Below are 22,533 nucleotides of genomic sequence, written 5' to 3'. Positions count from 1 at the left end.
TGTCCTAACGCTTACATTCCGGCCAAAATGTTTTGAAACAAATGTTATTTTACTTCAACACGTATCAAACGTGTCTAATATTTACAATTTGTACTACGTACATACGAACGTGTTGTAGCAATTTTTCATTAATGAATTAGGCAGAGGAAGTTATTCATGTGGTGATAGCAGTCAACATCCCTGGGGCCTTAGTCTGCTATTACAATTGTGACAGAATGGTCCATCATTGAGCAGTGCAAGAGGGACGGAGATATGTAGGTTGTATAGCTCCTTCCCTCTTGCACTGCTCAATGATCGACCATTCTGACACAATTATAATAGCAGACTAAGGCTCCTTCTCTTCCAGCGGGTGTCGTAAGAGCCGACAAAAGGTAAGCCTCCACAGGTCCGCATCGTACGCATCGTATGACGTCATCAGTACGCATCGCATGTAGGCATTGCTGATGATGCGGTCCGTACGACGCGGATCAGTGGCCGCAGTAATTGTACATATGAGTTTCTATACAACAGCGTCTTCAGACCCGCATCGCACGCATCGTACGCATTCCGTATGACGTCATCAGTACGCATCGCATGTAGGCATTGCCGATGATGCGGTCCGTACGATGCGGATCTGTGGACGAAGTTGTATGAGTGTTTATACAAGACTAGCAAACCCAGCGAACTCCGTTTCGCCACCAACGATTTTCTCCTTTTTTCTTGATATTTTCCTGAATTTTCTTTGCTCCGTTTATAACGGAGCTACTATCTATATCTATTTAACTATCATGGAGCCAGAGACCATTCAAACGAAACAAATCCGTGGAAATCGGTTCGTATAACGTCAGGAAGGAAAACTTATTTTTATATAATAGAAGACAAACAAAAATCCGTTGCGTACGATGCGTATGATGCGGGCCTATGGACGATTACCATAAGGGTCTACATATTTGACAGAGACCGACAATCAAGGCAAGTATGAGGATTAAAGTGACACTCAAGAGTGGGAGAGCCATGCTTCAGCACGAATGGGCCGGCTCGACCGGAGTGATAAAACGGCCTCACAGAAAACCGACGTGAAACAACGCTTGCGTTGTGTTTGTGTGAGTGAGGTTACCGGAGGCCCAATTCTCCCCTTCCCAATCTTCCCCATCCCCGATTCCCGAACAACTACCCTTAAATTCCTAACTCCCAAAAAGCCGGCAACGCACTTGTAACGCCTCTGGTGTTACAAGTGTCCATGGGCGGCGGCGATTGCTTACCATCAGGTAATACGTCTGCTCGATTACCGGCGTGTTTCATAAAAAAAAAAAAAAAACTCGGAGCTGCGGAAAACCCTGCTCGTCACCACGGCATTGGCTCGAAGCAGGAGTAGGAACTGAATAAATGACCATTATTAGCCAGGAGTAAAAAAGTTAGGCGGTGTTTCACCCCCATGCCTCAGAAAGCACGTAAAGCCGTTGGTCATTCGCCTGATTCGACCTTTCTCCGATCGTGTCGGTCTGCGTTCCTGTGTTTGCGCACACATTTGTGCCAGTGGCGTAGCGTAGTGGGGGCGGCAGGGGCGGCTCGCCCCGGGCGGCACTTTTTAGGGCGCGGCAAATTTTAAACAATAAATAATAAAAATATTTTGAAAATATTTCAACCATTTTATATTTTTTTCGCAACTAGAGATCGGAGAAAGTAGTGATAGTGGGGATGGAACCTTTAACGAGTGGTCCTGCCCCGAGGGGGGCACCTGAGGCAAGAATCCGACGATTCGTCGGAACCAGTAATTGGTAGGGTAAAAAAGGTAAGGGGGAAATCAAGAAAAAAAAATGTTTGGGTTAGGTTTGGGTTAGGTTTTGGTTAGGTTTGGGTTAGGTTTGGGTTAGGTTTGGGTTAGGTTTGGGTTAGGTTTGGGTTAGGTTTGGGTTAGGTTTGGGTTAGGTTTGGGTTAGGTTTGGGTTAGGTTTGGGTTAGGTTTGGGTTAGGTTTGGGTTAGGTTTGGGTTAGGTTTGGGTTAGGTTTGGGTTAGGTTTGGGTTAGGTTTGGGTTAGGTTTGGGATAGGTTTGGGATAGGTTAGGTTTGGTTTAGGTTAGTTTTGGGTAACACAAACCTAACCTAACCCTTTAACCGCTCAGTTAAATATCAATTATCATGCACCAAGCGCGGGGCTACTAATCGAAATAATTATATCTACACTAAATAAGGAAGAGCGATCGTGTAAGAGTGAGCATTTTCTCTGTCGCAGTAATACTGTATGAGTGGCAGGGATATGGAAATATCTGTCGCATATTAGTGACACAGTTGGCTATAGGGTTAATGTTATGTGAAAGAGACTTCAAAAAAACTCTGTTTAATTCAGTCTCTAAAATGAGAATGTTATGGTATCCACTCGCACAACTCGTTCCAAATTGTAGATTCCTATGGAGAAGAAATTAAAGTATACCAGTGCAATCTACGAAAAAAAAACAATCATTTCTTAACGAAGATTTTATTGTTATATTGCTGCCAACACATAGCTCTACCTATGTGTTACGAAGAGGGCTCTCGCCCAATGTATCGCCCACACCTTCCTCCGACATACTTATAAAAACTGAATGAAATTCGTAAACTGTTTGATTCCCTTTCTTTCTCAAGCCTACTCGTTGGTCGAGTGATCGCTAATGCGTCTGCCGGACAAGGGGTCTTGGGTTCGATTCTCGGGTCGGACAAAGTATTGCTGGGCTTTTTTCGGTTTTTCGAAAATTTCTCAGTAGTAGCACGGAGATTTTGTGCACTATATTATGTCTATTTGTTTAGTTAGACAGGTATGTAAATTCTAAAACTACGACTAACCACTATAAAAAAACAGCAGCATATGCATACTCTAAACATTCGATGATTTAATTCTGATCTCCAAGCCATGGATCAAATGTGAGGATTCTAGCACCTTATCGTTGACATTTGGCTTAGACATAATGATTTACGCTTCGTAAGCGCTTCGCGTCAAGCTTCCTTGTGCGAACTGCTAGGGAGTGGAACTCCTTGCCGGAGTCTGTGTTTCCTAATGGGTATAACCTGGGTGTCTTCAAAGCCTGAGTGAATAGGTGGCTTATGGGCAGACGTGCTCCATCGTAGGCCGCATCATCACTTACCATCAGGCGAGATAGCAGTCAAACCACAGGTCAAACTTCGAATCATCAAATGTAAAAAAAAGATTTTTCTTTATTAATACACGTGCCAAAAAAATCTTTACCGCAAATCTGCAATAATTACCTTGTTTTTTGCTAACCAGATGACATAGATATAGCAAGAGTTTCTTTTATCTAATCGCTGTAGCTGTCAAATATTGAACGTCTAATATCGTGACACTAGCTGATTCCCTATTGGATGAAAAGCGAGAGGTCCACACTCGCCCCATCTGGCGAGTAAAAAACAGTACAATTTGCCCCCATTGCTACATATGTGCTATCTTTTTGCGTAATTAAAATGCGTGATAATATATCATATACACTTTATTTTTCCAAATAACAGTTTACGAAATAACATAATTAATTACATTTTTAAATAAAACCAATACAAACATGTTTTTTAAGATTATTTTCATACACTTTTACACTTATCTAAATATAATCAAGATCAGAAATAGAAATACGGCACTTTCTAATAACATTTTACAAATAATAGTTAATATTTTCTATCGAAACAATCACGTAGACCACAATAATAATCTCTATACATTAAAATGAATAGTTGTTCGCTTGTTTCGCCAAAACTCGAGAACGGCTGGACTGATTAGGCTAATTTTGAGTTATTCGTAAAAGTCTAGGGAAGCTTTAAAAGGTGACTAAAAGATGTTGGAGGCACTAAGAAGTTTGCTGTATCAGCTAGTATTATATAAAAGAATAAAAACTACACTTTTAAGAGAAATATTGCAATAAAAAAAAATTAACAGATGCTAGCCCAAAATCCAAAAATATGCATGCGTCAAGGTTACTTCGTTTCTCAATTTCAATAGATTTCAAATCCCTTTGAGATATAACTGAAAAGTAATATATATACTTTGTAGGTATGTTGTTGTCATACAAAATAACGTCAAGCCTTTTTATCCCCGAAGGGGTAGGCAGAGGTGCACATTACGGGACGTAATGCCGCTATACAATGTGGACTCACTTTTCACCATATGTAATCCATCTTAACTATAAGTTACTTCGCGTGACGTTGCACCTAAACTTATACTGTTAGGTGTCACTTAAAGGTTGGTAAAAACCACATTCATGGTAGCCCGTAGGTTTATTACGCCCGCTTCTCTTACATGAGATAGCGGCTGCCAAACCTACCAACAGCAAGAACCAATGTAACGTTTTCCGAGTTATATGTACTTTCTAAGATTATTTAGACGCCACTAACAAACGGTGAAGGAAAACATGGTGAGGAAACCTGGGCTTATAATTTCTAATTATAAGTTTGAAATCGCCAACCCGCATTAAGCAAGCGTGGAGATTAATGCTCAAACTTTCTCCATGTGAGGAGATATGATCTGGTGATCTTAGTTTAGGTGTTCGCTGCCGCCCCCTTCTCCTTCTCTCCCTTTTTCTTAGCTTCTTTCTTATAAAAGTCCTCTCTGAATAAATTTATCTTTGCATAATTTTCACGCTCAGTCTTCAGAGGTCCGTACTGAATACTAAAGTCGACGTATTTTTGAAAATCCTGAAAATTGTATGTAATGTTATTAGTCAAATCAGTGGGTGGATAGATGACCCAATAAATTGAGGTCGCAGATAGCTGCTGGATACCTGAAGCTGCCCAAAATTTATTTTAAGTTTTTTTTGAAAGAAAAAAAGAAAGAAAGAAAAAACATTTATTCGGCACCAGGCACGATGCACCAAAAACAAAACAGAAAATAGAAAAGAAAAAAAAATGGTAAAATTAATTAAAACATTCAAAAAACACAAAAAAAGTGCACTATTTAAATTATATAAAAGTAAAAACATACAACACAACAGGTAAAAACGCGGTGGCAACGTGCCCAAGCCAAAAGGGTTGCTACCTCAGTATGAGCTGGGCACCGAAAGTACCCAGCACTGATTTTTAGTTGGTTTTGAGGGGTAAATCATCAGCCAAGGCCCCGATAACCCGCAAGTTACCCGGAGCTGCGGAATGCCCAGCGGGTCGCGGTTCGAAGCAGGGTGGTACCATGAATAGGGTGGTTTTTAGTTGCTATGAGTCTTAGAACACCACAGATGGAGCCCAGCAGGGCCTGTTCCGGAGCTGCGGACTACCTAGCGTGTTTCCGGGGCTCCGGCTCGAAAAGCAAGAGTAGGAACGAGGTTGTTTTGCGTCAATAAGACTCTGATACTCCCTCTCGACTCACCCAAGGCGAGAGATATCATTGTATGATTTCCCCCCCTTAAAAAAAGGGCCATACTCACCACCACATCCATAGGTTCCAAGCCCTTTTGTAGCAACACCTCTAGTATTTCACCCGGCGACAGTGGTGTTACGTTTAGTCTGAAAAACAGCAATTATACTGATCTAATTCCACATAACGTTATGTGTTTTGACTGCACGGTTGGTGCGGTGGCTGGGCAACTGGCTGCCGCGCAACGGGTAGCGGGTTCGATTCCCGCACGGAACAACTCTTTGTGTAATCCACAAATTGTTGTTTCGGGTCTGGGTGTCATGTGTATGTGAACTTGTATGTTTGTAAATGCACCCACGACACAGGAGAAAATCCTAGTGTGGGGCAACGTTTCATTTTAAAATGATAAAAAAATGAAAATGAAAAATGTTGCAATGCCCGAAGGGGTAGGCAGAGGTGTACATACAATAAGCATGTTGATACTAAGAATTTTTCTTTAAAGTCATGCATTTGGTCATACAAGCCGGACTAGAAACAGCTATATATATATATTTTTTAACTTTGCCTCACTTAAGGATTTCCTCCTGTGTCGTGGGTGCGTTTACAAACATAGAATCTCACATGCACATGACACCCAGACTCAAAACAACAATTTGTGGATTGCTCCGTGTGGGAATCGAGCCCGGTACACGTTGCACGGCAGCCAGTTGCCCAGCCACTGCGCCAACCGTGCAGTCATCATCACATTGTATTAAGGTTTACATTTACCTAACAAGTCTTTCCGGCGTCATGACTTCTTCAAACGCTGTGATGATGTCTCCAAAACTGTACCCTCGAAGCACCTGAGCCATCGACTGCACGCAATAGTCTCTTGGAATGCTCCTTATGCTATAAAAAATAGGGTTCAATATTGCATGATATTGTTTACTTTCAGGCGATGGATCCACAATATAGAAATTACGATTCAATATTGCTTGACTTTTGTACAAATCTACCATAATCTTACAAAACTGGTGCAATTTCTGTGCACCGGGATCTACAGTAGATACAACCATGGATACACCGAAACGCTGAAGTCCGGCACACGTCCCAGAAAAATAAATGTCTAAGATCTCGCAACGAAATAAATCAGTAGATATTATTAGAGGAGATATATTAAGTGTGGGAGAGCCATGCTTCGGCACGAACGGGCCAGCTCGACCGGAGTGATACTACGGCCTCACAGTAAACCGACGTGAAACAACGTTCGCGTTGTGCTTTGTTGTGTGAGTGAGGTTACCGGAGGCACAATAAGCCCCCTCCCCAATCTTCCCAATCCCCGATTCCCCGACAACCCTTAAATTCCTAACCCCCATAAGGCCGGCAACGCACTTGTATCGCCTCTGGTGTTTTAAGTGTCTATGGGCGGCGAGGCGGCGATTGCTTACCATCAGGCTGGTAATCCACTTCCTCGTTTACCGGCTTATACCATAAAATAAAATGTGATGTCAAATTACTTTAATAGTTTAGTTTGCAAAAATTGCGACAAAGTCCCGTAGTCAGTTCTCGGGACGATCAGGATCTCCTCAAAGATATTCATCATGGGTTTTGCTCTGGCCGCCCAAGGATTGCTGCAGGTTCCTGTGAAAGTGACGTAACCAGCATAACACAACGATTAGCTTTATATCTATACTAATATTATAAAGCTGAAGAGTTTGTTTGTTTGATTGTTTGTTTGTTTGTTTGTTTGAACGCGCTAATCTCCGGAGCTACCTGGACCGAATTGAATAATTCTTTTTGCGTTGAATAGTGCATTTATCGAGGAAGGCTATAGGCTATAAAGCATCACGCTATGACCAATAGGAGCCGAGCAGAGCGGGTGAAACCGCGCGGAAATAGCTATGTTCATATAAGGGAGATTGTAATGGGTTAGATGTCTATTTTTTATCTTAATGCCCATCTTGATAGATAATAATTTTAAATTTATTTAACACGTATTTTTTATTTTCTTACGTAAACAAATACTTTTGAAGATATATCGATTTGAAATATCGCGTGACTTCACTTCTAGGTACATTTTATACGTAGAAATGATGTATTTGCTACCACTTCTAAACTTTGATTCGTTTTATTTAAGTATTGTCCATCTTATACGACAAAATGAAAAAAATACGTGTCTAATATTTTTTCATTATCTAACTGACAGACTGAAAAGATTTTTAATTTTCATACCCCGTCATCATCCCTATTCCTTACCAATAAAAATAATTTTATCGTCAGCCGATATCTGTTTAATCTGTTTCGCTAGAGCTGTTTTCAGAGATTGAGCTTTCAGATATTTATCTTCTGGGGGCACCTGAAAAAATAAATGAATGAAATCATTAAACAGCTGTAAGCCGCCATTTCACATAAAATTGGAGTAAAACTATCAGAGGATTTTATATCGCTGTGTGAGTGAGGTTAACGGAGGCCCAAACCCGAATCAACATTCACCCAAATCCCGAGATCGCCCAAATGCTCAATCTCTAAAACTCTTTCGGTTTTCAAATGTCGATGGGCGATGTTCTTCAATCACTTAACTACAGGTGACCCGTTTATTCTTTCACTTCTTATCTCAAAAAACACCGCTTAGAATATTTCAAAATTAACACAATTTCATACTACTAGTAGGTTGCGTGACGTCACCGCGTTTGCGCACGCTGCTCATGATGAAGAGTCCCTCTGTGACTCAAAACTAGTAGAGCTTTTCTCCATTAATTTACGTGAGTAAACCGTTATTTTTAGTTAATTTACCATGTCTCACGATAGTTATAATATAAAAATAATTTCATACCTTTGTAGCAAATACTCTTTCAACGTTTTTCATGAATATTACAGTCGGCTGAAAGGCTTTTGCGGTTGTGAAGACTTGGGTCAAAACTTTCAGAGGTTTGTGGACAATGGCGGTGAATACTTCAGGCGTGATGTCGATTTTAATGGCATCTGTAATAGGAAAGGGTGTCCTGAAATACTTCTTTGTTTGATAAGCCCGCTAAAAGCTCACAAAAGCGTGTTCTAGGGGATTCGGACCTATAAATAATATTTAAAGATAACATAAAAACAGGAAAATTTAATAAATAATATTTAAGGATAACATAAAAACAGGAAAATTCAATAAATAATATTTTAAAATAACATAAAAACAGGAAAATTTCATAAATCATATTTTAAGATAACATAGAAAGAGGATAATTCAAAAATCTATCTAAACTCTAAAGGATCACCCATAAGAACTTACTTAACTCCCCAGCAACAGCATCAACGAGGAACTGCTTGCCATTCCTTTCAGGACCTAGCAGCATCACAGACTTCCTCCTGGTGGCTCCATCTTGGATGCCACAGCCCAATACACAGGACAATCTTAGTCTTTCCTTGATATCACCATACGCTGGAAAGGGGAACCTGAAATGGTGTGAAGAATCACCTAAGAGTGGGGTGGTGGCAGAGTATGACTGGAATACAGGGGCGTTAGTCTGCTATTACAATTGTGTCAGAATGGTCGATCATTGATCAGTGCAAGAGGGACGGAGCTATACAACCTACATATCTCCGTCCCTTCTGACACAATTGTAATAGCAGACTAAGGCCCTAGGTTAATGGTTTTAAAAAGAGTAACGATGGAGTTTCTTGCTCGTTCTTCTCCATTCGAAGTTACACTTTGGAACGAGCGCCTAGCTTCACTGACGGACGGACTGACGGACAATTCAATTTGACGTTTCAAAAGTGCCTTATTTAGGATTAATTGAAATAAATGCTTTGACTTTGAATACATTTTGTCACCATCGTTACTCTTGACGTGGTTGTCATAAGAGGAAGATTTGACAGAGACTAGGCTTCAGCAGAAATCAATAGAACGTGGTAATCTGGAATGGTAATATGGATGAGGAAACAGTTGGACTATGGATCCTCTCTACCTGAGAGGGCTTAGTGCCTGAGTTGCTATTTTCGGTATTTCGAAAATTTCTCAGTAGTATCACGGAGTCTGGAATTGTGCCCAGTATATGGCAACAGGGTCACCACCTACTACATGGGACTTAAAATAAATTGTGAAAAGTGTACAATGTATACATTACGTGATATAATGTGCACCTCTGCCTACCCCTTCGGCAAACAATTAAATCTAAATAAAGAAGTACTTACGTTGCATTTGGATCTCTAATATTAAAGTTATAAGCTGCATAATTCAAGTCGCCGAACACATCACTTAGTTTTACCGTCGGCTTTGTGACCAAGTTTAGATCAAAAACTGGCTGAAAAGAGTATAAAAAGTATAGAAAATTTCATAATTGATTTTATGCTCTACAAGGTAAGGTTAAGGTTGAAAATTTGTTAGAGATATAGATGTGTTAGACAGATTTGGCATGCCTTTATCCCATGATGAACAGAAACTACTACCGAAGCTGTGGACTACCTAGGGGGTTTACCGGGGTTCGGGTTTGAAAAGCAGGAGTAGGAACGGGGTGGTTTATAGTCAGTGAGAGTCTGACACTCACTCTCGCCTCGCTTAGGGCGAGAGAAGTCTTTGGATGATTTTCTGTCCTTAAAAAAATTAACACCACCTTTTACGATGTTTACATACTTCTTTAGCTTCCATCAAATTCAGGATCACCTGATGGTAAGCAATTATCGCCGCCAAAATACTCTAATCACCCGTTACAAGGTGGCGATTAGGAATTTAAGGGTTGTTGGAGAATCGGGGTTTGGGAAGATTGCAAAATGGGGAATTGGGCCTCCAGTAACCTCACTCTCACAACGCAAGCGTTGTTTCACGTTTATTTTTTTTTTATAGTTAATTTTTTGATAAAGTTCACTTTCGGATAATGAGCACTCACCGCGGTTTGTTTGATCAGCTTTTTGTCGTAAATGATGGGTTTCGGTACTGGTGGGGCTTTAGGTTTCTTTCTTGGCTTAATTTTTGGAAACTTTCTGCCCATCGACTTGAAGTCTGCTTGGTGTTTCTGTATCAGCAGTTTCAGATCTAATCTGTGGTTACAGAAGAGAATAATGTAATTAGGAGATAGTTAAAAGAAAGATCTGGAAAGAAAAATGGAGTTTTTGCTATTGTGATGACATCTTATAGGCTTTCTTACACATGTGAGAACCGTGAGCCGTGTTTCGACCTGAATGAGCTAGGTCGACTAACGTAAAACAACGCTTCTTACATCGTGTTTTTCACCGTATGAGTGAGGCTATCGGCTATCAAATTATTTATTCCAATTAAACCATAAATACTTAGGTACTTTTGAAACTACAACAAAGAAAGAAATAAACAATAGCCTGTCAGTCTGTCTGTCAGTGAAGCTAGCTTAAGTGCTCATTCCAAAGTGGAGGCCTAATTTTCCCCATCCTAAAATCCCTAAAAGGCCAAGAATGCACTTGTAACTTCTTTGTTGTTTGTGTTCATGGGCAATGATTGCTTACCATCAGATGATCGGTCAGACAAATATGACAATGTATTTACCTCATCATCTCATCGATAACCTTCCTGCACTCCAGGTGCATACTCTTCATCAGGTCCTCAGTGAGCAGTGGCTTCATGTACCCATATATTGTTTCTCCAAACTTTTCTTTTGGCAATTCATCGAACAGAGACCACGCTGCCCTGTAGCCTATAAGAGCCTGCAGAAATAATGATTAAGATTTCAGCCATGATCGTCCCACTGCAGGGCAAAGGCCTCCCTACCCTCCTTCCACTCCTCGCTGTTTAAAGCTTTTTGTGGCCAATCCTTGTCATAGATGTCTCGTCATCTCCTTCTGGGCCTGTCGCGACGTCTGTGGACGTTGAGTGGGCTCCACTCAGTAGTGAGTTTTGCTCACCATTCGTCCGACATGCGGCAAGAATGATTTAATTAAACAAAATATAATATTAAACTTAGAATCATTATGAATATTAACAGTCAGTGATAGACCACTACTGGACTATTGCATTTGCTTTTTTTTTTAGGAGGAAATTCATCCTCTGTCTTCGCCCATCTTGGGCAAAGTGAAAGGGAGTGTCAGAGACTTTTACTGACTAAAAACCACCCTGTTTCTACTCCTGTTTTTCGAACCGTTTTAAGACGCCCGCTCTTCATGCATGAGATCTCGGGTTCGATCTTCGGGCAAGTACCAATGTGAATTTTTCGAGTTATAATTATGTACTTTCTAAGATTATTTAGACACCACTGACAATTTTATTTGTTGAAGGAAAATACCGTGAAGAAACCTGGGTTTATTTCTGATTATTACTGAAATTACCAACCCACATTGAGCAAACATGGTGATTAATGCTCATAACCTACTCCATGTGAGAAGAGGCCTTTGGTCTGCAGTAGCTACTAATAGGCTGTTGATATGACAGTTGTTATGTTTACCTCATTAACCGATGGCAGTGCAGCAGACTCCTGTATCTGATACCCAGGGTCAGAGAAGGGGTTGCATCGAGCCTTTACCATGTTTTCTTCTTCTTTTCGCTTAGTTTCTTTTGCCAACTGAGCTTTCATTTTCTGTTCTTCTTTCAATCTAGCCCTTTCTTCTTTCATCTGTAATACAGCAGATTAATTTTTAAATGTAATAGAACTATCTTGCCTGGTGGTAAACGATGACCTATGATAGAACACGCCTATCTATTATATAAGCAACCTATTCACTCGGGACTTGAAGACAGGTGTCTTTAGGTAGGTTTTACCTTTATGGAAACATAGACTCCGACCAGGAATTCCTCTCCTTATCTTCTTATCCAGGGCATCTTAATCTACCTAAGAAGACTGTTTCACCATAAGTTTGGCAAGCGGTTTGAACTTTAGAAGGTTTAGGTCGTTCAGGTTTAAGAGTGACTAACTTTAAGAGTGCTTCTCCACCAGAGATGTGCTATGTTAAGTTGCTGTGGATGCGTTTGGCTTTCACAAATCATATTCATTAGTGCACATAACTTAGCACAGATGGAAACGGAATCGGCTAAGCTTTATTTTTTAAATGGAAAGATGCGTGTTAAAAATGCGTGCTATAGATAGCTTCCCTACTACATACACATCGCATACTCGAGTTGCGCATCTTCCTCAAACAGTTACTTTGCGGCGGCTCATTTTCATAGCACATCTTGCTTGCACACCTACATAACTTAGTATCAGTGGAAACGGTCACATAGTTTCGCAGCTTAGCTACCTATTACATCTTCGTAGCATAGCTATAATAGCATATCTTTTGTGGAAAAGCACTTCAAGAGAGGTGAGAAATGCATTCTACCTCGTAGTGTTTTAATTGAAATCCTCCAAATCATAGTTCTATATAAATTACCTGTTCCTTAGTCTTTCCTTTCGTCTCTTTTAACGTTTTTTCATCTAGTTCTTGTTTTTCTTCTATAGTTGGGTAGTCACCCCTGACAACTAGTATAGTACCTCCTTCGATTTCATATGGGTATTCAGGGAAGAAGCCATAACCGTAGAACCTAAAATGTTTAATTTTGTCATCAACGAGTCAAGCTACTCATGTTTGTCCTTTATTAGATTTTCAATTTTATTGTTACGCTATAAAGTGGGAAATACAATGCGAATAGAACACCATTACAATGCAAATAGTGCTATTGCTATAACATACATCTGACGACGGTACACTGTACTGCTGGACTATGGCCTCCTTTACATTGGAGAAGTTTGTGATGATTTCTACTTAATAGTAGGTGGGTTTTTTAATGGTGGAAAATTATCCAATAACTTCTCCCAACTTGGGCGAGGTGAGAAGGAGGGTCAGAATCTTCCTGACTAAAAACCACCCCGTTCCTACTCTTGCCTGACTTCGAACCGGAGCTCCAGTTAGCCCGTTCCCGCTAGGCAGTTACGGGCGGGAATCGAACCCGCTACACGTTGCACGACAGCTAGTTGCCCAGCCATAGCGCCGACCTTGCAGTCAAGGCAGACGATTTTCCCCCCTCAAAAAAAGCATCCTCTGTTTAATGAGTAGCTACCAAGTCGGTTCCTAAGACACCCATGTGAAGAGTACGAATGGAAAAAAATGTGTTCTTCTACAGCGTGTAACAAAATACCCATATACATCAAGAAACACTGAAGAATACAGGTTGAATAGAATCTCTAAACAAAGTTTCAGCTCAAAATACGATAAAAAAAAAAGTACCAAATACTTGGCGTCGCATGGTTCTTAATTTTAAATCATACAAATGTATCACAACACTACAGGGGTCACTCACTAATATTACGAAACATTTCTTCTGTAAATCTAATCGCCTAGTACCAGTATCTACTAAATTTTGATGTTGGGTTTCTGGAATTTTATGTATTGGAAAAATTCATAACTTCGTTCCATGAAAACATGAGTTTAAAAAACCCTTCCCGTATCGTTTGTTATGTTATCTAGAAACCGTGCACTTGATATACCCCCTTTTTGTTACACCGTATTGCCAAGCCCTTACCATTCCTTAAACCAGTTCCTAATCTCATCAGTGATATCATCGATTTGATTTCCTTTCTTGAACATAATTATTCTTGTGTTTTCTTTCTCTAATTCTTTTAAGTACGACTGGTTTATTTTCAGTCTAGTCTTCTTTCTTCTTTCGTATACCTGTAACATTAAATTGGTTTTTAAGACTTTGTCTGCCAAGAAAAATCTCGTGAAAGTAACTTATATTAGCGCCGGTCACTTTTGCCCCTCATGGCGTTTATTGTGTTGATTTTATTGATTCTTAGGTAGGTATAGTAGAATTTTATCAGGTCACCAGTTCACCACAGAGACATACTAGGGCGATGTGTGGCCGGGTTTGTGGATTAGGTGCAATCGTAAACCGTGGCCCGGTACGTAGTAAGATAGTCAGTCACTTTCAGTCACACTCACAGAATCTGACACTTTCTTGCCTCACTCAAGACGGCAGAAGTTTTTAATTTTCCCCTTTTGTCACCTAACGCCTCATCCAGAATGCGAGGAGTCATTTGATGTTTCTTATCAGAAAAGTTACAATTTAATCTAGAACACTGCTACTGTCCAAATTTTGGTTTAGACAATCTAGTCAGCTTAAAAGATATAGTATCTTCAGACCAAAATAACCTTTAGTACACTATACAGAAGTTTGAAAATACAAAAACAACAAACAATCATCCGGACATAGAACCTTTCTAAACCTTTCCAAGATTATTTAGACACCACTGACTAACGATGAAGGAAAACATCGTGAGGAACAGGCCTTTGATCAATAGCGGCCTCTTATAGGCTGATACTGTGAACATAGAACCCCTTCCTTTTTTGAAGTCCTTAAAATTGGCAGAAAATATGGAAAAATGGGATTACTTTGATATTTTCTTCGGGGTAGCTGAGGCTGGGCTTGAACGGGTCTGGCTTTATACCCAGTATGATATCTCTCCTCGCCTCCTTCACTCTTTCACGCTTCATTTTCATGAAATGCCTGAAAATAAGGATTTCGTAGTGCTTTTACAGTGCTTTTCAACCAAAGATGTGCTATGCGTTTGGTTTCCACCAATCTTATTCATTGGTACACATAGCTTAGCACTGGTTGAAACGGATACAATTAAGATAATATGTTTTTAATATTTTTATGCGTGCTATGGACCTGGCTACCCTATATTCGATACATCGCAATTCGGCCTACGTATCTTCCACCTCACAGCGGCACATCTTCATAGCAAATCTTACTGGCACAGCAACAAAGAAGTATCAATGTAAACTGTCGGTGTCATTTAGTTGATGATGATGATTTAATTACCCGTGTGTACTACTGTACTGCACGGGTCACGGTTGGCATAGTGGCTGCTGTGACGGTCAAAAAAGGTGAAAATGTAATTTTCTAAGTAAAATTGACTCGGAAAGCACGTAAAGCCATTGATCCTGCGCCTGACCTTTCTACGGTCGTGTCGGTCTGTCGTCATATTGAGTTCGGAAAGTGCACCTATATTTTGGCACACACTTGTGCAATATAATATCTCTCGCATAGTGGGCTAGTCTAGTTAGACAAATTAGCCACCGACCGTGATCGAAATCGATCAGGGTACTTTATTCGAAGTCAAAGTAAAAATTATTTATTTCAAATATGGCAGGAAGGCACGGATTTTGAACGGCAAAGCAAATATTACAATATAAAGAAAACAAAATGTCTCTCTGTCTGTCAGTCCTCTAGTGAAGCTACTCGTATTTACGCGTTCCAAAGAGTAAAGAGCAAGAAACTCCATAGGTTACTCTTTTTCAATCAGATTCACAATACAATACTTGGTTATATTCTATGAACTTGTTTTTTATAAATACCTGTGAACTTTCTGAATAATATTCGCAGCCTTATGTTTGACTTCTTCGGGTGCTTCTTTAGCGGTTTCCATGAAATACAGCCTCCGTTGTGCAGCTTTGCCTTTTATATCAGACATTAGCCACTGTCTGAAAATTTTTAAAAAATTAGGTGTATTTTTTTTGAGGGGAGAAAATTGTTCAGTGGCTTCTCCGGCTTAGAGTGAGGTGAGAGGGACTGTCAGACTCTTATTAAGACTAAAAACCACCCCGTTCCTACTCCGGCTTTTCTAGGTGGAGCTCCGGTAAACCCGCTAGGAAGTCCGCAGTTCCGAATCGGTTTTAATGATTATAAAATAAAATAAAATTAAGTGTGGGAGAGCCATGCTTCGGCACGAATGGGCCGGCTCGACCGGAGTGATACCACGGCCTCACAGAAAACCTTCTCCAGCTTTTCGAGACAGGTAGTTCGCAGATTTTTTGGGGCTAACCTCTCGTATATAAGACAACAATAGAGAAGACATTATGTCTTACGTGGATCCGCGTTCCGGCACACATTTTAACTTTTATGTTTGCGAAGACCAATATTAGTCTTCAATCGTTTTTTGTTGGCAGTCAAAGACTTAAGTGCAAAGACTAGGCTTTTAATTATTTTTTCAGCCGAATAAAACTTTGATCAATCTGGTTATCTATTTTATAATCATTAAAACCGATTCGGAACTGCGGACTTCCTAGCGGGTTTACCGGGGCTCCAGCTCGAAAAGCCGGAGTAGGAACGAGGTGGTTTTTAGTCAGTAAGAGTCTGACACTCCCTCTCGCCTCACCCAAGGCGAGATAAGTAATAGGATGATTCCCCCTCCCTCAAAAAGCAATAATACACATTAGCGAGTAATTAAATCTATTATTCTACTGAATTTCCCTTTATTTTCGAACCTACATTCTTAATAACTGAGCAGACTCATGTACTCAAGATATCTCAACTCAAGTCCCCAAGTTACAGGATTATCCTAGTTTGGGGGCTACCGATACACTTGATGACAACAACAAAATAAAAAAAAAATAAAAAAATAAAAACTGCACATTGCACTACCTGTATCGCTCATGCTGTTGTATGACGGTCGCGAGTGTGGACGCTGTTGGAACCTCAGGCTCGTATACTAGTTTTTCTTTAACTGAAATCGAATTGAACAAGAACACATCATCTACATAAGTTTTTAAACTGACATGATCACTGATGCTATCATTAGAACTTGAGACGGGATTTTTACTTATTGCATAGACATTTATAAACACGGTAAATACATTTCAAGCTCTAATGTTACATCATCAACAGCCTATGAGCGGCCACTGCTGACCAAAGGCCTCTTATCGCACGGAGAAGGTTTGAGCATTAATCACCACGCTTGCTCAATGCGGGTTGGCGATTTAAAACTTATAACTAGAAATTATAAGTCCAGGTTTCCTCACGATGGTGGTAGATACCGTTGGTAGGTTTCGAACCGACTCTCTCATGCATGAGAAACGTGAGGGCGATCTAAATCTCCGGGCTAGCATTCAGGCACACGACATGATAAATACGAAAGTTTGTGTAAACAGAAGATATTTTAAGAGGAGAAGAAAAATACGATGTTGTTCTACTTCCTTCGATGAATTTAATGCAGGCTTATGATCATTCACTTAAGCTTAAAAGCACGTTGGGAGAAGCCTAGAAATCACCACCACAGAAAAGAAGAATATGATATGCAACGTCACGCCTTTTATCCCCAAAGTGGTAGGCAGAGGTGCACATTATGGCACGTTATGCCGCTATACAGTTGTACACCCACTTATCACCATTTGTGTTATAAGTCCCATGTAATAGGGGGTGAGCCTATTGCAATGTAAAGAAGAATGTGTTATTTTAAAATAGAGGATTCTTCTCACCGCTAGCAGAGTCTTCAGATTCTTTATCTTGCTGAGGAGCAGGTTTAGGCGCTGGTGGTTTAGGCGCTGGTGGCACCACATTGTCATCTAAACCTGTACTTGCAGCCCAACTTGCCCTGATCTGCGAGGTCGCTGGCTGGGGCTGTTCAATTACCAGGAGTTATTCGGGTAAGCAGAATCAGAGAAATGTGACAAAATAAATCTTAATTTTCTACAAAACAGCACTTTTACACTTCAATTCTGTATATTGTACTAGCTTCTGTCAGCGATTTTACGCATAAATCGGTACTTCTCGATTTTCTATTTCCGTGGGAATTTACGGAACTGTGGGAGAGCCATGCTTTGGCACTGCTAGGTCGGCTCAAACGGAATGATACCACGGTTTCGCAGAAAATTGTCGTGATACAACGCTTGCGTTGTGTCTCGTTGAGTGACTGAGGTTCCTGGACGCCCAATCCCCGATTCCCCAACAACCCTTAAAGTCTTGTAACGCCTCTAGTGTTTCAAGTGTCCGTGGGCGGCGGCGATTGCTTACCATCAGGTGATCCGTCTGCTCGTTTACCGGCTCATCACAAAGATCCCATTGCAATGTATAATGTATACCTCTTGTTCTTGTATGTCAAGTATACTCTGTCCTTTATTCTTTCTTCTGACAGCCTCTGCCCACAATTTCTGTAGAAAATTTTCCACCGAGTCTGTTCTGCATTCCAGAGGTAAATGGTATGGAATTATTATCTGGAGATGAGAGAAGAAGCGATTATTGGGGATGGAGAAAGCGTATTGATATATTTTTTTAATTATCTCACCTAGGTGTACCTCCCACGTAGGAAGTCCTACCGTGAGTACCTACTACTTTTATTCTATTTTATTCTGTGAAAGCAAATCTTTAGAAATGGGTAGTACCTCGGTCAAAAATAAATTATTACAAATAATAATTTTCAATACAATAAAATATTCAAAAATAATCACACTCTCATTCATAAATTTGATGAACTAGATACTTAATTTTCGATTTTTTCTAGCTAAATGACAATGCCACTATCTATAGAGCTTTGCCCCACCAAAAAACTATATTGTACAGGCATGCCAAATGTAGCATTCTATTGCTGCTTTATTAGTGATAACTAAAAACATGTTTAAAAGCCTTTAGAAGTTGCGGTTTTTATGTAAATCTAAGAAAAAAATACCACTTTTAGGTAAAGCACCAGTTTAGGTTAATTGCAGTTATAATGGTAGAAATAATTAAATTAAGTGCTTTATATTATTACAATGCTATCATAGGGTGTTTAGCTATGAAAGGCAGGAATGTTATCACCAATATTACCTTTAGTAATCCTACTTTTAATTCATAGTCATAACGAAACAACAATGTAAACAGAACAGACAGAGCGAATGTCAAATAATGACTTTTTGGACATAACTGGCACACGCACGCCAATGACGTTTCGTTACATTTAATCACTAACGTTCAAACACGAAATAATAATTAGAAAATGCATTCATTATAATATATATATAAAAAAACTAACAAACGGTAACTAACAAACGGTTTTAATACGTATGTATTAAAACCGTTTGTTAGTTATTTTTTTATATATATATTAAGTAACCAAGGGTCATATTAAAATAAAAAAAAAAAAGGATCTGGCATTGTCATTTCAAATTCATATTAAAATTCATTTTCTTCCTCGTGTATGCGTACTAAGAAACACAGATGGTCGCCATAGGAATAGAAAATAGTTTAATAACTTTTTGCCTTGGGTTTTTTAAATTCTTTTTATTTCCTACTTTTTATCCGCAACTTTATCAGAATAATTATTAAGTAACCAAGGGTCCTATTTTCATTACATAAATTTTGATTAATTTACTTTTCTTGTACATTTATGAAATTGAGTGGGGCAGGATCTGGCATTGTCATTTCTATAAATAAGTCTGCTATTTAACGTAAAAATCAAAATTAGGTAGACAGGTACTAGGCGATCGGATTGACAGAAGAAATGTTTCGTAATACTAGCGGGTGACCCCTGTAGTTTTGTGACAAGTTTGTATGATTTGAAGTCAAGAACCATGCGATACCAAGTATTTGGTACTAATTTTTTTTTAAACGAATTTTAATCTGAAACTTTGTCTAGAGATTTTATTCAACCTGTATACATCAGGGCTTCTTGATGTATATGGTTATTTTGTTACACGTTGTATAGATAGCGGCCAAACGTTGGCCCAATTAACATAAAAAAAATATATATCTTGTCTGGCATCTCAAGTAGAGGAAAAGAGTCATCTCGCTCACCTGTATATCGTAAGGGGTCAACTGAAGCTGAACTAACGCAGCGTCTACGTAGACATAGTCGTTCACTATCAAATGTACCATCTCATTGCGCAGTTCATACAATCTGGAGAAGGACAGGTGGTCATTTAAACAGCGATGATGATGTTAAGAGCTTCAATTGGCTTGTAATAGCCGGTAATACTATTTACTTTAGTGTTGTGGGTAGCCAAGAATGGCGCTGATCGCCTACCATCAGGTAATCCGTCTGCTAGTTTGCTTTCTATTCTTAAACCTGCTACTTCTGTATATGGAAACTAGTTTGTCAAAAATCCCAATTTGCTGAATTTGCTTTGGCACGACCTTTGGGTCAGCTGGACCTGAGTGATGCTACGGCCTTAGAACATAGTAATTGTGTTTAAAGTAATCGAAACAAGAGCGTTCGGCGCTCTGGTTGGTTTATTCGAGCCAGCCAATCAGAGCGCCGAACGCGCTCTCATTTCAATTACTTTAAACATAAAGCAAACTCATACTAAGGGTTATAGAAAAGACCAAAAGACCATACAAACCTTTTCATACATATATTGATAATCTCCTGTATATAAGTGGCTCTCTGTATATGTACATTGTTCAGGTAAGCATCATACATCTGGTTGATGAGGTAGCAGTATCTACTGTAGCTCCGGCCAAGGATTTCTGGTGCTATTGAGCGCTCTTTTATGCGTATGCCTTTGGCTGTTAAATTCTGAAATGTTGGTACATTTTTGAGAGGGAAAAACATCCAATCTGTTCTCCAGGCTTGGACAAAGCGAGAGGGAGTGTCTATATTACTGACTAAAAACCTCCCCGCTCCTACTTCTACTTTTCGAGCCGGAGCCCCGGTAAACCCGCTAGGTAGTCCGCATCTCCGGATCAAGCATCAGTCCTACTGGGCCCCATCTGTGGTGGTCTGATGGCTATATTCCCACGTCACCATATCTTCAACAGGTTGGCAACGCACTTCAACACATCTGGTTTTCATTGCTCACGTACGTCATCGATTGCTTAACATCAGGTGATTAATAAGCCACCCTACTCCATAAAAAATAGTAAGCCTGTTTTTTTGCTACTCGCTACTAATCACTACATAGTATAAAACAAAGCCGCTTTCTCAGTCCCTAAATCTTTAAAACTACACAACAAATTTTGATGCGGTTTTTATACATAGAATGATTCAAGAGGAAGGTTTATATGTATAATACATGTATTATCACCATTACACCCACGCGAAGACTGGGGCGGGTCGCTAGTAGTATAAAATAAACATCCAAACCTGTTGCTCCATGTCGTCTGCCACGGCATATTGAGCAGCCTGCACAATTTGCAGCCATTTCGCATGCACACCTTCAGTATTAGTCAAGCTACTCGGTAATTTGAGTAAAGACATTTTTAATTGTATTTGAATAACGCTGAAATGGTGAAACAACGTTAAGCATGTGAGAGAGAGGCATGCTTCGGTACGAATAGGCGGGTTGACAAGAGTGTTACCACGGCCTCACAGAAAACCGACGTCAAACGACGCTGGCGTTATATGTGTGAGATTACCGGAGGCTCAATTTCCCCCTTCGCATCTTCTTCTTTCTTGTAATGCCACTGGAGTTTCAAGTGTCCATGGGCGGCGGCGATTGCTTACCATCAGGTGATACGTCTGCTACATAAAAAAAAGCAGAGACAATGAAACGCTTTATAGAACACCGGCGTGAAATAACGCTAGCGTTCTGTGCAGTCGTATGAGTACAGTTACTGGGAGGTTAAATGGCCGACAACGTACTTATAGTTGCTTCGGACTTTCATAATGAGATCTTCTGCTTATTCGAGCTTCCATGTCGAAATGTGTGTGTTACAGAATCGAACTGCAGGTGTTGTATCCATGACCTATTATTATCGGTCTCAAGCATAGGCGTAGCCAGGGGGGGGGGTTTGGGGGTTCAAACCCCCCCCGAAAAATGCGTACCTAGACATTACAGAGCGTTCTTTTTCTAGTTAGCATAGTACATCTCCTGTTTTTGGCAAAGGTCTCTATATAGGTACCTATGAATCTGTGTTTATTACGTATAAAGTGTTTTGTTCGTTTTTTTTTGGTCACACATTTCATGGGTCGACTTTCTTGAACCCCTCCCGAAACTAAAACCTGGCTACGCCTATGGTCTCAAGACATCCACTGCCTCATATAAGCCTCCCTCAATGACTTCTATAGATAGACCAGTTGGAAGCGACCTGCATCCCAAGTATAAATTGACGAATACTCACGATTCAATTAAAACATTTCAATTAATTTAGATGTCAGGAATAAAACACTTCACTATAATTTATAAAGCACAAGAATTTAGTTGTAAGTTACATTGAACTGAAATTTAATTCACGTTATAATTTAAATTATAAATAATAAATATTATAATACGATAATTTTGATGCCATATTTTTGACAATAAATCTGATAGATGATGGTCTAGAATCTTTGAAAAATTCTATGAATGATGGAAGAAGTTTTTTTTGATATTTTTGCCTTTATGGTGATACGTGTGTCGCCTGGACAGTCAACCTCGCTACATCCTTGTTGACTGGACATCTACACTACATGAGCTGCTGTTCCAAAATATAGGGAAAAATTCAACAGTAAATATAAACACAAGAAATTATAATCAACTATTTTATTTATATTTAAATTAATATTTTTTTATAATAAATCACAATATTTAACTATAATTAAGCCAAACTATTTCACAGTGTTCTTATTTCATTCTAAAATACTTATAATAAATC

At 39.6% G+C, this 22,533-nt stretch overlaps 1 protein-coding gene and 2 long non-coding RNA genes across 4 annotated transcripts in view; 2 read left to right on the top strand and 1 right to left on the bottom strand.

Moving 5' to 3' along the window:
* Positions 1-22,533, top strand: part of LOC126912053 (uncharacterized) — a 192,262-nt gene that overhangs the window by 45,865 nt on the left and 123,864 nt on the right. The window lies entirely within an intron of this gene.
* The window catches only part of LOC126912048 (uncharacterized), a 65,401-nt gene that overhangs the window by 27,382 nt on the left and 15,486 nt on the right, over positions 1-22,533 (top strand). The gene's annotated exons all lie outside the window — the stretch shown is intronic.
* On the bottom strand, positions 4,012-22,339 carry LOC118280333 (dynein regulatory complex protein 11-like). Its single transcript, XM_050702105.1, has 22 exons — positions 22,021-22,339; positions 21,044-21,179; positions 20,301-20,476; positions 19,756-19,858; positions 18,069-18,200; positions 17,466-17,607; positions 16,633-16,714; positions 15,567-15,692; positions 14,598-14,712; positions 13,729-13,877; positions 12,600-12,750; positions 11,678-11,845; positions 10,786-10,943; positions 10,157-10,307; positions 9,465-9,574; positions 8,563-8,726; positions 8,119-8,267; positions 7,542-7,641; positions 6,803-6,926; positions 6,075-6,194; positions 5,377-5,455; positions 4,012-4,654 (listed from the first exon to the last, which is right to left on the bottom strand). Exons 2-22 carry the CDS (start codon positions 21,155-21,157, stop codon positions 4,499-4,501), a joined length of 2,769 nt encoding a protein of 922 aa, XP_050558062.1. The 5' UTR covers positions 21,158-21,179; positions 22,021-22,339; the 3' UTR covers positions 4,012-4,498.

Source organism: Spodoptera frugiperda, chromosome 21 (genome assembly GCF_023101765.2).
Source record: "Spodoptera frugiperda isolate SF20-4 chromosome 21, AGI-APGP_CSIRO_Sfru_2.0, whole genome shotgun sequence".
Classification (NCBI taxonomy): domain Eukaryota; kingdom Metazoa; phylum Arthropoda; class Insecta; order Lepidoptera; family Noctuidae; genus Spodoptera; species Spodoptera frugiperda.
This window is presented reverse-complemented; position numbering and strand designations above follow the sequence as displayed.